The sequence below is a fragment of the Seriola aureovittata genome, chromosome 11 (assembly GCF_021018895.1).
Source record: "Seriola aureovittata isolate HTS-2021-v1 ecotype China chromosome 11, ASM2101889v1, whole genome shotgun sequence".
Taxonomy (NCBI): domain Eukaryota; kingdom Metazoa; phylum Chordata; class Actinopteri; order Carangiformes; family Carangidae; genus Seriola; species Seriola aureovittata.
The window spans coordinates 5002656-5020211 of record NC_079374.1 but is presented as its reverse complement, the minus strand read 5'-3'; the positions used below and the strand labels follow the sequence as shown (position 1 = coordinate 5020211).

At 41.7% G+C, this 17556-nt stretch overlaps 1 protein-coding gene across 1 annotated transcript in view; it reads left to right on the top strand.

Annotated features, from left to right (window-relative positions):
- klf7b (Kruppel like factor 7b) overlaps window positions 1–17556 on the top strand; it is a 67203-nt gene that overhangs the window by 29250 nt on the left and 20397 nt on the right. Inside the window, exon 2 of the mRNA XM_056388930.1 lies at window positions 11536–12187. Coding sequence (XP_056244905.1) covers window positions 11536–12187 — 652 coding nt within the window. The remainder of the gene's footprint in view (window positions 1–11535; window positions 12188–17556) is intronic.

Below are 17556 nucleotides of genomic sequence, written 5' to 3'. Positions count from 1 at the left end.
CTATTTACCAGTCACTACTTAATAATAATAATATCTCCCCCATTTATCCTGCTTTACTTCAGATATGAACGCTGTCCATCTCCAAGATGCAGTTAATTGGTCCATTAATTAGAGCTGTTGGACTGTTGCACCACTGTGAGACAATGAATCTTATCATTGGAATAAAAATATTGAGAATATCCTAAAGTTCAGTTCATTTCTCTACAATTAAAGTTGAGTGAATTCAGGTTAATGCCTTCCCATAAACAACCAGCATGTACGACCATGGATGCTGAGTCAGACCTGATGATTCTGACTTAATTTGTAGATGTAAAGATTTGTTCATTCATTCATCAGTTTAATGTAAATTAAAGTTTTTTTTTTCATGTTAATTAAGGTTTGGTTTTATTTGAAAATGTTCAATCACCTTTATCAAAACAATACTTACAATACTTAACTTTGAGAAATGTCAACACATCAGTAAGAAGCCAAAATAAACTAGAATGGCGCTCGATAGAGAGTGTTCCTCTGCCAAGGCCAAACAATCCTACACGTCTGTCAGACCCAGATTATTACACAATTGTCCAAACTCATGTATGGCAACAAAATAAATACGTCATTATTGCCCCTTTAACTGGATCTGCACCAAAATAAAATGGGTTCTTCCCTGGTTCTTCCCTCCCCCAAGTTTGGTGCAAAGACTAATTATTGTTGAAACATTTCACGGTTGCTGTAGACTGAGCCTTGTTCAGTTTTTCCTGACTGACCTTCTCTCAGATCAAAGTCTGAGGAATCCCAGTGATGTCGCCTCCGTCTTCCTCCAGGTCTCGTCTCCATTAACCTCTTTTATTGAAGCCTCCTCCTGCTTTTCAAATCAGACCTCGCAGGACTCTCCTTTCATTCGACGTGCTGCTTTTTCAATTAAAGGCAGGGTGAGAGGATACCTGAGCGCACTGACAGCGAACACAGGTGTTCGCACAAACACAGTGTCAGCTCTGTCATTGTGTTGTGTCAGCTTCTTTATCACTGCTGCCAGTTTTATACAAAACTGACTGCTGGCTGCTGTTTTCCACCGTCAGTGTGTGTGTGTGTGTGTGTGTGTGTGTGTGTGTGTGTGTGTGTGTGTTATAGGACCATATTTTGGACTGGATTATGTGTGTATTGGTCTGTGTGGGTTTTTATCTGTGTGTCGATATTAAGATTCATCAGATATAATGTCCATTAACTGCATCAATAATAGAAATGACCACATGTGACAAGTGATGTACATAATGACTGAGGGTAGGTAGCAAAAATAGATTTCCAAAATAAAAGTTTTAATTTAATTGCTGACTATAATAAGAGATTGGACTATCGTTTCATTCTCCCTTACATCCCAGTGAAATGCACAAAAGACAAAAATATTTAACTGGTTTTGAAAAACTGAACAAGGCGAAGCCTGTTTTAACAGTGTTGAGTATCAAGTCTGTTGTGTGACTCCACTTCCTGTGTCAAAAGTACAACCTCACAAGTTCAATCTGAAGTCACCACATGACAAGATGCTCAGATTATCCAGGTTTTAGCATTTACATGTTTCTCTCTAAAGCCAGTACAGCTAAAGGGATTTTCTTTGCGCATGAATAGATGTGCAGACTGAATCTCTGTACAATCCCATTACAGATAAAAACACTGATGCATCAAAGCTGAACGGTTAAGACACTGAGCTGTTAGCCTGCAGTTCGGTTATTATGAGCTCAGTCCACCGGTTCCCATAACTGTGTGTCGTTCTGGTTCTTTGGAACTAACTCAGCAGCTGGTTTTACGGAGTCACACACCTTCAGTTTATCTGTAAAGTTGCTATTTTACTTCAAGTGTTGTAGATACCTTTTTAAACCAGGGTGAAGGATGAATGTTGTCCCTGTATCTTCAGTTTCAGTTTGCAGTTTCACTGCTGCCTCGCTGTTCGAGATGGAAGGAAGCAAATCTATAATGAACAATTCAACTGCCAGTAAAATAAGAATAAACCACTAACTCAGCTCCGTTGTTTGTCATGTAGTTTTTAAGATGTTTAAATGATCAGCTCTTCAAATTCAGATTATTTCAGATTCTTTACGACTGATGTCTTTCGCTGCCGCACTGTTTGATAATTGGTTGGGAGATAAAATGTCAGATTCTTGCACCTCAGTGACTCAGTGTGAATAATGTTCAGGGAGGTTTCAGTGGTGGTGGCAGCACAGGAGGCAGAGGCAGGCTGAGGCGGTCGCCATCCAGCAGTATGGATTTGGCTCCGGACCTCAGCTTGCCCTGGGACCAGTGTAGTGTAGGCGTGACTAAACTGGTGTCTCCAAACTGGCAGCCGTCCATGAGCGAGCTGAGGCTCATGCTGCACGAGAGGAGAGTTCATGCTTCTGTTTGGTCATATGTCGGTAAATCTCAATGTTACAGCAACACAGTGATATTTTAGGCAATAATGTGGTTTCCAACTTTGTGGCACCAGCAACTTCTAGCCTTTTCAAATTGTTAATTATAAGTTCATCATGAAATTATCTGGAATTAAAAACAAGGGGATGTTAAAACATTAGAAGCAGTATCATTTCTTTTTATGTGTGTAATTGAGATAATTCACCTTTTAAACGTGAGCTAAACGTGATTTGGTGAGCTTGAAACCACATAGATGAGCAGAAAATCACTTTAGTGTAACTTAATGAACTAAATGAAAGTGTTAATGCGTCCCGTTAGTTTTGAGCTGTTTGGATCAGATTGCAGGATGTGCAGTTGTAAGTCAATGAGACTCCGTGTCGTCTAGATGCTGCTGCAGTAACTCAAACGGCTCCAGCATCTTCACAGGCATCATCGCACAAACCGCACTTCAGTCTCTAACAAAGCACACACACACTCGCTTTGCAGCACTGATGCTCGCTCAGACATAAAGGAAGCAGCTCGCTGCCAGTGGCACCCGTTTGATATTGTACACACTCTCGAGCATGAGCCATTATATATTCACACACATCAGTTAAAAGTCATTATGCTCTTCTCACTCTTACAAAACACACACACACATGCGCCATGTACACAGCCGCATCAGCAAATTAGCTGAATAAAGAGCCTCTTTTTGCCTTTTCTTTTGAGTGGCTAATTAGCCATCAGAGCTCGCTGTGTAGAGAGAGCGAGATCCATCAAGAGGTACAGCTTCAAAGAGCAGTTTATGGAAGCCAAAGCACTTTAATTAGGACCTATTTGTATGAAAAAAAAGAAAGTGAAGAGAAAAACATAATTTGAAGCCAAAAGCTGTATAATGTGGAGTGAAAATAAACACACTCTAATGCACACACACAGATAAAGAGAGACAGGAACAAACTAAAAGGATCAGACTCGAGCAGATGAGATCCTCGCAGCAGTGTGAGGGGAAACTGACTCTCACACAGGAGCAAGTATTTAAGATGATTGAAAGTCACACGAGGAGATGCAGAAGCTGCACTGAAGCGCTGTGCTCCTCAGGACCTTTTTTTTTTTATCCTCTTCTGTTCAGGATTCAGATCCAGTATTTGTGAGTCAAAGATGTTTTAAGGAAAAGTGAGTTACTGAGATACACAGCTTCGCACTGTGCGCAAGGCAAACACACAGCAATCATATTTTTTAGAGGTTTTAAACAAGAGAAAACACAAGTGAACATTAAAATCATCACCTCATTACCCTGTACACCGTATTTGTGCATTCATGCTGTTTTATAATGCACTGGGCCATTTTAACGGACATATTGGCTGTAACTGCTTTGGAGTACTGGGGACTCGTTTGAGACCCGATGAGTCGTCTCACTTCGTTATTGTGAAGTTGTGGCTGCTGAGGTCGTCATTTAAAATCGATGAACTTAAAAAACAAAACCAAACGAAGACCGACCCAGACGTTTCCCGACCTGTGTCAGAATCACTGTTCAGGCAGGTCCACAAGCAAAACTCCGTTCTTTTGACACAAAAGCCGTCGTCCTCTTGTATCTGACATTCACATTTACATCACATGTTTCCCGCCGTGTACCCACTGAGTGACGGAGCTGCAGCTGCCTCATCCGTCTCACTGATCTTGTACAGATGTCTTCATCTTCAGAGCGCCACGAGAAACTCGTATGGAAGCTAAAAAAAGAACAAAGACTTATTTTTAAAGTGTTTGACACCATAGTTGGTAAGCTAGTATTGTTGGCAGAGCTTTCTCTATTAAAAGACCTTTCTGTAGGAGTGTGAGGAGTTCAAATGAGCAGAATTCTGGCTTTTGAAATGTCATGGAGGTGAGTAGAAAATAATTTTATTTAGTTTATCTCTATTTCCTGAAGTGTAATTTCACTGCCATTAGTACAATACGTGTTTGTGACACGCCTTGGTTTGGTAAAGCTGTTCACTCTGGTGACAGAACTGGATATTGCTTCTGATTTTTATTGGAAAAATGTAGCGACAGTTGTGGAAATGAAACTTTTCTGAATTAAACTGAGATGAAAACGGAACCATGCTGAATCAAGAAGTTATAAAGCATGCTTCAGTTTTACTACACCTAGGTTTAATTGTTAATAAAAGCTGATAAAAGTGAGGCGGGCCATGTTGTTATCGTTCAGTGATTGGTCAGTACATATTCGACTGAATCACTTCTTGACTGAATGTTTCCAGGCTTTGCAGGGAAGCTGGTGATGTGTCAAATGTTGAGTCAGTTGTTGATGTGGCTATAACCGCATGTGAAGCAGATCATTATAGGAAGTGTCACTTTACAGAATCACGTAAATGGCTTAATTTCACCATTGTACTAATGGAAATGTCGGTAATAGTCACCTAACTCTGCGTATGTAAACACAGACGGAGGGTCTCGCTGCTGAATCCACTTGAATCTGTTTGCGTAGCTTTGTCCTCAATGATCCTTTGTCTGTCAAAAGCTCTTAGCGCTTCCATCCAGAGCCCTCTGCTCTCTGCATTCATTATTAATGGACCTCAGCGGGCTGAGAACACACACGCACACTCACAGGACCTGCACGTCACTGGTAGCTATTTTAGACGAGATATTAAATCAAACACTCAAAACATAGAGGGGGGAAAAAAAAACGTTCAAGACAGGAAGACGGGAAGCAGGAGGAGAGGACGGAGTTTTTCCTCTTTATCCGTGTGTATGAAAACATGAAATGTATCCACAGACTGATCACACACATGTACAGTTCTTCAGTATAAAGAATGTAAAGTTGTTATAAAGATATTTAGAGCTTTCCAATGAAGTGCAATGTGCAAACCACAGCCGACTCTGACTTCAGCTGGGACGCTACGTTTCCTCTTGACCTTGTTTTACCTTGACCTCTGATACTGTTACATAATTTAAAAAAATATTAATATGTGAAAAAAGAACATTAATTGAAACTGCAGGACCCATTTTCCCTTACATCTATACACAACAACTGACATGTATAATGCAACAGTCTTTATTGATGATTGATTTCTCACACATATTAAACACTGGGAACTTTTACAGCCCTTGGTCTGATATTAGTGACAGAGTAGCTGCTGCCAGAGCTGTTTCTCCCACTGAGCATTATCTATTCTAAACACTCAACTCTCCACGATCGATTTTCAATATTACATAGTTAAAAGTATTGGTATTGAAATCTGTTTGGTTTTTTTTAAGTAGCCACTGTTATGGTCTGACATATTCATGATTATTACAACCAGGAACGAAACAGTGCACCTTATTCATATCAGATTATTCAGCCTGAATGTGAAAGGAATCTTCACCTCAGCATCTCTTAGCTACCAAAGTGTCACCTCGAGGCCCGATCGTTCGTTGGTTGTGTAAATGACTAATCTATCACCCGGCCTATGGAGAATTAGATGGAAAATTAGCTTTTGGCTAACTGTGGCACGTTTACTGTGACATCGATTAATGTCAAAAAATGAATAAATAAAACCAAACAAAAATCACCACTAATTATATTTAATATAATACAACACTAAGTTTAATTAAGCTTAGTAAAATGAGCTATAAACTGTATGTTTTTGCAGTTGGAAGTGATATATATGGATATATTTGGCATTATTGGAACAATATGGTCAATCGTCTAGGAATAATGCAGATAATGAACGCTCAAAAGTCAGGAAGTGTTTGTGTTGGCAGAAATGGAAGAGCTGGAGAACCTCCTCTCCAGCTCTTCCATTTCTGCCAACACAAACAGGAATGCTGCGTTTGTTATTTATTTCATCTGGAATCTAAAAGTAAATGAATGCAAACGAAAGTTCAGCCCGCCTGTTGCCGTGACAGAATCTGAAGCCTTCTGATTGGACGTTTCTTACTGCAGCGGTCAACTCTACTTGACCTCTGTCCTAGAATAGTTTTGTTTTTGAAATTGTTTTCTTGTACCTTTTGACTTTTTTGTGAGTGAAGCAGATTTTCTTCAGTTCATTGTTTTTGCTGAAGATTCAACCAGAAGGATTCATGTCCATCCAAGTGTTGAGCTGCTCCAACGGTCAGTCACAAGACATTTTCTATGGGAAAAATGAACTGGTCGCTCCAATATGTGTGTGTGTGTGTGTGTGTGTGTGTGTGTGTGTGTGTGTGTGTGTGTGTGTGTGTACGTGTTATCCGATGTGACCTTTCTCCATATGGTGTGGGACTGAGCAGGGGGACAGGAGGTGAGCCTTACACATGCTATCAGTCTGAGATGTTAGCCAGCAGCCACTGATACACACACACGCACACGCTGCACACACACACACACGCTACACACACACGCACACGCTGTACACACACACACACACACACGCTGCAGGCCCTACATGTCATTGTTACCTGATATTCATTGTGTGTAGGAGAAGCAGACGAGGAGAAGGTCGTGTGATGTCAGAGATGGTGCGTTCACTGCTGGCCGTGGGTTTGATTGCCGCTCGTTCCTCTTACACAGCCTCGGGCTCTCTCTACCCTCTGTCCTCCCCGCCCACCTCCCACAGTCCTAAGCACCAGTCCAGCCCCCGCCAGGAGACACACAGACCTTTCTATTTTTGATTTCTAGTCCAAGTGAAAACAGTGGTACAGTACGCCTTTAGAAATCACAAATAGAGACTGTATTTACTGTATCAAAGAGAACTAATATTACTAATATTCATGCTGCTGTGTCTGAGGAGGATGAATATTGATTATAACACAAACACTGCAATAGCAAAATATCATTCTACATAGCACTGAAAAGCATAAGGAGAAAATGATCTTATTTTGCATTTTCTTGGAGAACTTTCCTTTCATCTTGTGTCCTGCAAGCAGCAACAGTCCCAATCCTTTCAAATTAAAAGCATAATCTCCATTAACATTAACAAACCAACAAGCGCAACAACAGGGCAAAAACTGCATAAGTTCCCTTCTTGGTGCATCCTCACAGTATTTTGAATCTTGAACCCGCACTAAAGAATTTACATTTACCCAAATTGAAATTGATTTTATTTATTTGGTATTTATTTTTGTGAGAAAACGTAGAAGTTTAGTGAGGAAAAAAAAGGGTGTCCCTTTTGCCTCTATCAAAAATATTTTCCCTCTTGTCCCTTATTGGACAATATTTTCCTTCCAGCCTCGGTTGTTAGTGTAGTTTTGGTCACCTGAACACCTGCTGACCAATCAGTAACTGGTATTTCTGTGACCATAACATTGTCTGAACCATTGACTGGGAACAATTTTAAAACCTTTATCCTAACTTAACGACCCTTACATCCTGGGGATTTACTTCCTGGTTAAATATTAAACGCTGTCCTTTCACAATAAGATGGATAATAGGATGCTTAAGCTCTATTTACTTTACGACTGCTATTTGTATTAAATCACATTTGTTTGGAAGTCTCTCTGATTTGTTGGGTGTGCGATGCCTCCCGGACTCGGAAATCAATTCTGTTGCGAGGCCATGATCTAGACAATTGAACTGAAAATCCATTCATATCATATCATAATATACACATATCATATAGTTATCATTGGAAAATCTTTGACTGTTGGTTCTGTGTTGCAACATTCAGTTCTGTGTTTCTCTCAAAGACTGAAAACTATCTAAAACAATTCTGTTTGAACTCATTTAAGGCATAATTTAATTACAATAGTTTTTGTGGATCATTCCCAGAAGATGGAGCTGCCCGTGAGTAATCAATGACTGATGTGCTCCGCAGTCTGCTGTTCAGACCATGCAGCTCTTTTGTCTTGAAATAAAGCATTTGGCTGCTGAAGTTCCATCCCAGATAACCTGAAGGCTGCTGTATAATCTCCAGCGCTGGTTTCCAGATGCATTAGCAGTGACTGATCTAATTTAAAAAGAGATATAATAGCCCCCTTTAGCATACCTAACTAGATATTGTATTACACATAGCAATTACTGAAAGGAATACAAATGCTAACAAATCACTGCAACAATCTGGACAAAAGGCTAACCAGAGGGTTTTCCTCGCAGCAATGGTATCAGCTTTACAAAAGACGCTGGTACTGGGCGTCGTCTTTGTCACTTTACATAGTTGCTTATCATTTTCAAGTTTCCTTACGAAGCATTGTAACCCCCCGGAGAAATATCTTTGATTTATATTCACATGCAAATGAGCATCCTTAGGAAAAAAAAAGGGGGCATTGTTTTAAAGGGAAGAAGAAAAAAGAGGGAGAGGGAAGTTCAGCTTATCACCACTCCACAGATATTCAGACTAAATGTGTCGGTTTGGTCGGTCTCGTCACTGAGACTGAGCAGAGTAAAGCTCCAGCGCTGGCGTGTCTGAATGGACCGAGTCAACCAGCTGCAGCTAAGGAAAAAAAACTTTTGTGTAGTGGCTGTAATTTGCTCCGATGACAGAGGTGGAAAGAGCCAAGGGATCAGGATGAGAAGCTTCAGCTGCCAAAACAGAGGAAATTCATTTTCCAAGTAGATACAGTAAAGGCACTATGTTGGAGGACAGTACCAGAGCCAGGTAGCTGAAAGAAAGTGCTGAGTGGAGGGTTACAGAGCTGTGGACCGGCCTGCTGTCTTCTCACAAAAACAAACATCACAAATACACAAACACAAGTGTTATGAATATGAACACAGGGCTTCACTTGATTTCAAGATCATTGCTTCCAGAGAATTATTGTCTGAATGTCACCAGTTTTAAAACATTTACATTTTACTGCTGATTTAAGGTTTTACTGTGTGTACGGACAGAGTTGGAAAATTCATAGCATTCAGTCATTGTTTCTGTGGTTTGAGGAGCTGCATCAGGAGCTGCTCTGTGCTGTGGTTTAGGGAAGGAGCCTCCATCCAGTTCATCTGTTGAACCTCCTGCATTGTCTTTGTTGACAGATTTTACTGACAGGAAGCTCCTATTTTAGCTTGAAAAATCACTGAATGAAACCTGCAGCTGAAAGTTGGATCCAGTTTGATTACTGTGGTAAAGACATTTCGAGGTTGGAGTTGAAGCATTTGTGACATTTAAATAAAGCGTCTTTGTTTCAGTAGCTAAAATAAAGTATGGGAACACACACAAGCGAACACATTGAAAACAACAGGTATTTTTCCGGGGAAACAAAAACAGATTGTCTTGAAACTCCACCTACTCCACCGTTAGTCAGACCAGTGGTTAGCACCGTCACTGCAAGGTGAAACTTTTAACAGAACACATGTTATTAATTGGTTTAATGATGAATGTAAATGCATTGGATCAATGCATTGTTGCATTGTTCCTGTAAATGATAACTAACACTACCGCACTGAAATATGATATTCAAACATCTGGTTGGCATCTGTTTACTATGTAGAACCAACTGAACAATAAGAGTAGCTCTTTCCAACCTTTTAAAAGCATTTAATAAGGCTTGTTTTTGGTTTAAATTTCATATTAAACAGCTGTGGAAAGTCTGCTTTTATCTCTTTAGATTATGATCGTCTACAGCAGCTACATGTGTCTTATTTTTCCCGGTGGGATGAGGCAGACAGAATTTCGATAAAAAACACTGTTGCAGGTGGGAGAGATCAAAGCAGGAGCGGGATCAGCGAAACAATCCCATGTAGACCTCAAAAAGTGCAGTTGGTGAGAAGGAGCAGGAATTACATCAAACCAAAAAAGAAAAAAAAAAAAGTTTGGGGAGGAGAGAGGCAGCTTTGAGGTTAGAAAAGTAGGTATGTGACCAGGAGGTTTGTTGGCTCAAATCCCTTGAGTTAATGTGGCAGGTGCCTTTGAGCAAGGGACTGACAGCCAGTCGACCAGCAACTGTGGTGATGCTGTACTGCTGCCAAAATCTGGAACTGTATGGTTGTTGGAAAAAAAGCACAGATGTCTGTTATCTCTTGACAAAGGTTGAATCAACACTGAGAGAAAAATGTGCTTATTTTTCCGTGTTTCACTCTCCTTATCTCGCTTCCTTCTCCTTGGTTTCTTTGTTTGACTTTCCCTCCATCATCTCGCTCTCCTTCCTTCCTACTATCTTGCGATATAACTGCCATGCCTGGTTGATTTGGGTGAGCAGAGGGAAACAGGCAAGGCTTCCACAGTTCAGGGCTCCGGAGAGCTCGGCCAGGCAGCAGCAATCAATCACGGACTAAATCTCTCCTCTCTCAGGACTGCCGTGTGCCAGGTGACATGGTCAACAGCTGCAGAGAAATATAAAGCCTACAGCGGGTGTTTGAATTTAAATAGACCAAGTAAACAGGGTCTCTCAAAAGTCTTCAGTCCGAGGAAAAATCACTTAATATACCAATGTCAGAAGAAGTTCTAAGAGCCGAGACTCTCCTCACTTGAAAAATTTACTTCATTGGTCATTTGGTCAGATAGAGAAACCCACATTTTCCTCACAACCTCCCTCCTTACTCGGGCAAATAAAGGCCGTCCTCACTCAGTACCGAAGGTGAAAGTCGCAGGACATTGTCAGACTGCCACTAAACCTCTCAGGGTGGATGGTTGTGTGTACAAGGTGTGTGACTTTGACATGGGAGACTGTTGTTCAAAGAAGCCAATGTTGACTATTCCCAGTCCCTAAGAATAGTCAGTACCGGCTTATTTGAACCACGACCAAGGTTTTTACCAAACCTTTGCCAAGGTGCAGTTCTCAAAACGCTCATCTTTGAGTTTTCAATAAATCTGAGCAGCAACAATCGTCCCTTCAAAATAGTAAACACATGAAAAAAATCAGAGATAGCTAGATCATAGCAAAGCCAAGAGTGCCAGAAGTTCAAAACATGAGGAGGCTGGTGTGGTGGAGATGGCAAGCAGCAAGAAACTGTGCTGACGTGAAGGAATCACTAGAGTAATAATGAGATCTGTCAGGTTATAAAGAGCTATACACCTGTATGAATGTGATTGCATTTTACTAGTCAGCTGGTGGTCAAGTATTTTATTAATAAGCCATGTTTACTGATGCATGAATGAAACACTGCTGGCCGATCAGTTGATACAACCGTGACTTCAGTGTTTAGCCTGAGCAAACGTGCTCAAAATGTGAGTCTGTTGCACTGACATCCGGCATGTGCAGATGTGTGTGTGACTGGAGGTCTAAGAAACACTGAACTGACAGATACATGTTCAGTATGTTAATGTCTGACTCTGGGTCTCTGTGTGTGTCCTTGTCTTGCAGACATGTCTAGAGTTGGAGCGGTATCTACAGACGGAGCCCAAGCGACTCTCAGAGCTCTTTGATGAGGAGCTGGATTGCCTCTTAACACCGGCATTCATGCAGGGTGGTGACAGTGATGAGGACCTGATGGACCCCCTTCTCCCCAGCCTGCCTGACCAGCCCAGCCCGCCCCCACTACTTGTAACTCTCCCCAAGGTGCAGGCCAAGATCCTCCAGGTGCCCAACCACAGCAAGACCCAGGCAGAAGCAGGGACCGAAACCCTCACAACCAAGGAGCAAGTCCTCGGAGGAGTCAGCGCCGCACAGCTTAGCGCTGCTGTTACATCCCTAACACCGCCGTCATCACCAGAGCTCGGCCGCCACCTCATCAAACCCACACAAACACTCACTGCGACGGCAGATGGCACCTTAACGCTCAAATTTGTGGCAAAGAAGGTAGGCTTAGGGGCCGCCAAGCTGGTGGCAGCACGGGCATTACCGTCGCCGCCAAGCCGAGGAGGGACCCTCAGTGACAGCGAGCAGGGAGGAGGAGGAAGTCTGGGAGGAGATGTACCAGAGAACAAGAAGAGAGTCCACCGGTGCCAGTTTAATGGCTGCAGGAAGGTTTACACCAAGAGCTCCCATCTGAAGGCACATCAGAGGACCCACACAGGTAAGACCTTCACTGCACTCTCTACCTTCAAGTACTTTATATTAAGATGCTAAGATTTTTATCTGTCTCAGCTCTCTATTCCAGCACTTTGGATTTGAAATGAAACAGCGATTATGAGGTGACAGTGCTGACTTTCAGCTGTAATTACATGGTATTCAATCGACACTGAGTGAACACTGTAGGACTCGTAGCCCATTGTATACCTGAGGCTCTTTTGATCAAATTTGCAAAATGGGATCTCGTCCTCTCGCTCATTTTGACACATTTTACTAATGAAAATGAATACTATGTTTATGATCCATGCTTGGACGTGCAGGAAACCTGTAGGACTTTCAAATCTATCTGAGCAGCAATCATGTGTGAAACCTGACAGTGCTGCCATCTGTGATCTGTGTTTCGGCGGCGATGAAATGGACCCAATGCCCCACAGATTTAGAACACTGCAGCAGGACCACATACAGATATGGCAACAGAGGAGTTGCATGGCCAAATTCTGTAACGTTCTTGGTTGGCCAAGTGGGTCACATGACCTCAGTCCAACGGATAATATGTTTTACTGCTGAAGACCAGACTGAATGCCAAAAGCCCTGAAACAAGAAAGGTCTGACAGAGCATCAGCAGGGAAGATACCAAGTGTCTGATGTCTGACTTCAGATTTGGCATCAGATATTGAAAATGATGAGTTTATTCAAGTTCAGGCAACATTTCAACCTTTCCAGTGACTGTCTATACGTAGGCTACAATGGCTACAGTTCCTACAGTGTTAATATACTAACAATAAAGCTGATTGTCAGCATTTCTTACATCATGTTCCTTTTCAAACCTGATGCGCTGGGGTTTAAAACAAACATTCAGTCAATGACTTAATACCAGCACTGTCGTTGTACGAGATGTTATAATTTCATGTGCTTAAACCTGTAGCTTTGATTAAGACTCAGCACATGTACATCACTCACCTTTTGAGTTGGTTGCGCTTCTATAGAAATCTGTAAAGAAAACATTTTATATCTCTGATATTTGAGGTTTTTTCAGAGAGAGATTAGGACCTCCCTTCTTCTTCTACTTCCTCTAGATCCTCTAGATTTATTAATTTCCTCATTAGCCTTGATACCAGCTGAGTGCCAAAAGGCCCCACTTCAATAATTGCCTGTTGATTGATAGGACTACTAGTAAATGACTTTGCGAATTCAGCCGTGTCCGACTGGGTCTGACATGCAGCTTTAGCTGCTAACTACAGCTGCCCTGTCAGTGACCCTCAGACAGAACACACACCAGGGTAATGTGTCCAGTGGCTGGCAGCTGTGTGCTTCTGCAGCGTTAGCATGTGGCGGCAGGCTTTATGTTGATGAAGGAGACACTTGTGTGAAGACTGAGGCAGATTATGATGAATGCACGATTTTCTTGAGTTTAAACAGCATTAAGTAACCTGAAACGCCTGTCAATAAGGAGTCAGTCATATTATTCATGTGTTATCGCTCACAACACAGAAACAAAATCTTTCAATCAATTCCACACTGAAGTCTGTCAACCAGGCTGAAGAAGATCTTTCATGTGTGTAAAGTCATGGCTCAAACTAGTAATAGTTTTCTTGTTTCACATACAGTCAAGGGAAAAAAGAAATGTGCTCTGACTTTTCAGCTTCATGAATCGTCTGTAAATCTAAATGATTATTCATATTGGAGGATGTTTAGATTCATGCTTGTCTCTTGGAGGCACTACACTACTTTCACAGTGACAGGAACCAGTGCCCCACGGATTTGTACACTCTTAGAAATCCATTCAACTGTTTTCAAGTCAAAATATTTTCTGGATTGAACATCTTTGAGCCATGAGTAACTGAAGCTGAATCCGTCACTTATCTGCAGCATGGGGCCTGTGCAGACTTGTACCACCTGAGGCTAGCATTATTCAACTTTAGCCTTAACCACAGCATCATTTACAGTATCTGGAGTAGTTCATGGCCTCCAGTTGTCATCTTCCACTGTTAGCAGTTTTCCTTGGTGTTCACCAGGATTACTGTACATAGCCTGCAGACCTCCACTGTATTAATACTGGCAACCTTGGCATCATTAATCCAGCGTGTTACAGGCTTATATGATCCCAGTGACCATTGCATGGCTTTAGGTGTAGCATTATATTCCAGGGCAGCACCTACTATAGCCTGAGGACCCCACAGCTGTAGCTTTATTATAGCTAATCTGGAATGGAGCAACTAGCTTTCTGGTAGCGTGACTGCTAGCTGCAGTATCTTTTAATCTTCTGATGATTCTACAGTTGAGTCATGCTAACCAGCATTGAGCTTTTTCAAAGCAAAATCATTCGCTGAGAAAAAAGAAGACACCCTGAAGACACTGCAGCTTCTACACTGTGTGTGTGTGTGTGTGTGGTATAAATGTGGAGGCGGTGTATTCCCTCCCGATGTGTTCATTACAAGCGCAGTACTGTGGTTTAATTAGCTTAATCCTCTTTTTGGGTTATTATGACCATAAATCATTGAACATACATGTAGGGAGGGATTAACGTAGCCAAGACACAGGGAGGAGCAGCAGCAGCAGAAAGCCTGCACAGCATCAATACACTTACTGTCACATAGTGCACACCAGAGGCCATTAGAAACATCATTATAGCGAGGTCTGTCAGGAGTACACTGTACATGTGCCGCAATTCCACATTATGTTGGTAATCGTATTCCTCCGTTCATAACCAAAACAATTTCTCTGAGCCGCGGCTCTGATGTGAAGTCAGGTTTATTTTCTCATATGAAAATGTTCAATTAGGGATGAGTTGTAATAATAGATGTATAAATTAATTCAGTAAATCTCTAAAGTCCCCAGGCAGAGCTGTTCTGAATCAGAGCCAGGGTTTTGTAGTTCGCTGGGTGTTATTTTTTTCACTCTCCTGGATCTGGTTGGATCTCTGAAAACAGTACATGGCTAATAACTGTATCCTCATTGTTATGAAAGCAGCAGTCCAAAAGAATACACTTAACTGCATACTTGGCTCTGGATAGCAGAATAGATAAGCGGTTTTGGAAAGGAGTGTAAGAGAGTTGTCTTTCAAAAGTATTAGCTGCGCTTAATGACATTGTTTTTCGGGGGAGCATCTTCACAGTATGCGGGCAACTTTTTCTACAACTGCCAGCAAACCTGAAACAATATTTGGATGTGCGTACATCACACTGCCGCTCATAGGAACATGTAGAACATGTACAAAATGACAGAACAACAGAATCCCATAAAATGAAAAGGAAATGTCAGTTAATATTCTCCATAGTTCGCCACACATCCAAATTAAAGACCTTAAAGACAGTTCAGTGCATAATCCGACATTAAATGTTTGCAAACAAAAATTTTGTACCTTTTCAGTATATATATTACATATAGTCACATCCTTACCAACAAGCTTTTCTGATAATTAGTTTTTAGATTTGCTCATATACATTTTTCTGTTGCTCCAAGCAGCCATTAGTTTCTATTCATTTCTATATGGTCTGAAAATCAATTAGCAGACTGCTGAAACAGAGTTGTATAATCTTCATTAACGAGTCTGCATTCCTTTTTTGTCAATATTACTTGTCATTGAGTGGAAATGTAATTGTTAAATTGGAGTCAAATTGAAAATTTAAATGTAAAGTCTGCACTGTATGACCTCACAGTGGTAGTGTAATGTTGAAATAATGAATACAGATTTCATGTACACTGTGATGGTTTATGGAAGTGAAGCAAGTTTCATGAGTGAAGCACTTTATTTTGGAAACCAGTGGACAAAAACAAACAAACATTCAAATTTATACAACCTTTCACATGTGATTTTGCCAAAGTGTAATCTGTGATGTGAAGTATAATTATGTGATGTGTAGTTCACGGGTTAAAACACCGGCATGGTCACTCCAGCTTGAGTCTGACTTTTCAAGACCTCAACCCCCGCCCTGGCCCCAGGTACCACACAGCTTCATGTGGATTCAGGAGAAAAAAACCTGCTGTAACCCCAGACCTCCACACACACACACACACACACACACACACACACACACACACACACACACACACACACATACCTCTGTACTCCTCTACACCCACTGAATCCAACCTCCAACCTGCTCTCTCTCTCTCTCTCTCTCCTCTCTCTCTCTCTCTCCCTCTCTCGCTCATTCAGTTGCCAAGCAACTGCATCACACTCTTCCATAATTGGTTGGTGGCTGGTGGATTGTCCATGCCTGTTAATCTCTCTCTCTCTCTCTCTCTCTCTTTCTCTCTTTTTCTCCCTCACCCACCTCCCCTTACTCACCGCCCCCCCCCCCCCCCCCCTTCTCTCAGTTGCTAGGTGACTTTATCACGCATCCTTGCCTTGCCGTGCTATAATTGGCTGGCGTCATGGTTGCTGTGGCGTCAGGCCCGAGCTGGCCTTGCTTCATTCCACCAACACTGTGTGTGTGTGTGTGTGTGTGTGTGTGTGTGTGTGTGTGTATGGGGGGGGGGGGTCCTATTGAAGGAAGATGGGGTGCTCTGGCCAATTACAGAAGACGGGTGTGAAACAGCCGCCTGTCTGGCACCTGCGGCCCCCACTCATACCCCGTATCACACACACACACATATGCAGGTTGAGAGTGTAGCATTTCTCCAACAGGCCTAGAGGATAAGCTGCCAAGTGGTTTGCTATTGTATGTTGAAAATATTGGTCCTGTATTCAGTCCTGAGTGAGGAGGACTCTGTGGAGTGAGTAGGAGGATTCACACACACAGATACTACTTCCCAAGATTCAACACGGATGATTTTTGGTTCTTTACAGAACTAGAAGTAATATGTCACAGAATCACATACACTCACATTTTTCACAGCTGAACCAGAGGATTGTGGGCTTTTACAAAAATACAGAACTTCCTGTTATACCTTCACAGTAGGTTAAATATGTCTAGTTTGTCTATTTTAAAACAAACAAAATGGGAAATTCTAGTAGTGATTACGACTGTCTTGGTCTCTCCCAGCTTAGTTAACCATGGCTGAGGTGAATAAGAAATAACATGAACACATAAGAACAACTAAATCTTTAATTGACCATTAAAGCCCAACCTATAAATCAACAGGCCAATATTATCAGTCCATATTAACTTGTCACAGTCACACTGCCATCAGGGAAATGTCTGCTCATAGTAACAGTAAAATTTATTGTTTCACTGTAAAATATTTTTATGTGTTTATGTACAAAAAAAAGAAGAGGAAGAAAGAGAAGAGGTGTTTTATAATTCTCAAGCACTGATATTAGGTTTGTCGTGGTCACAGAAACAATATGGCGGCATGTACCGTAGAGCTGCCGAAACATTTATCACCAGTAAGTTCCTCCAGCTGCTCCTGGGGGGATCTGACACATGC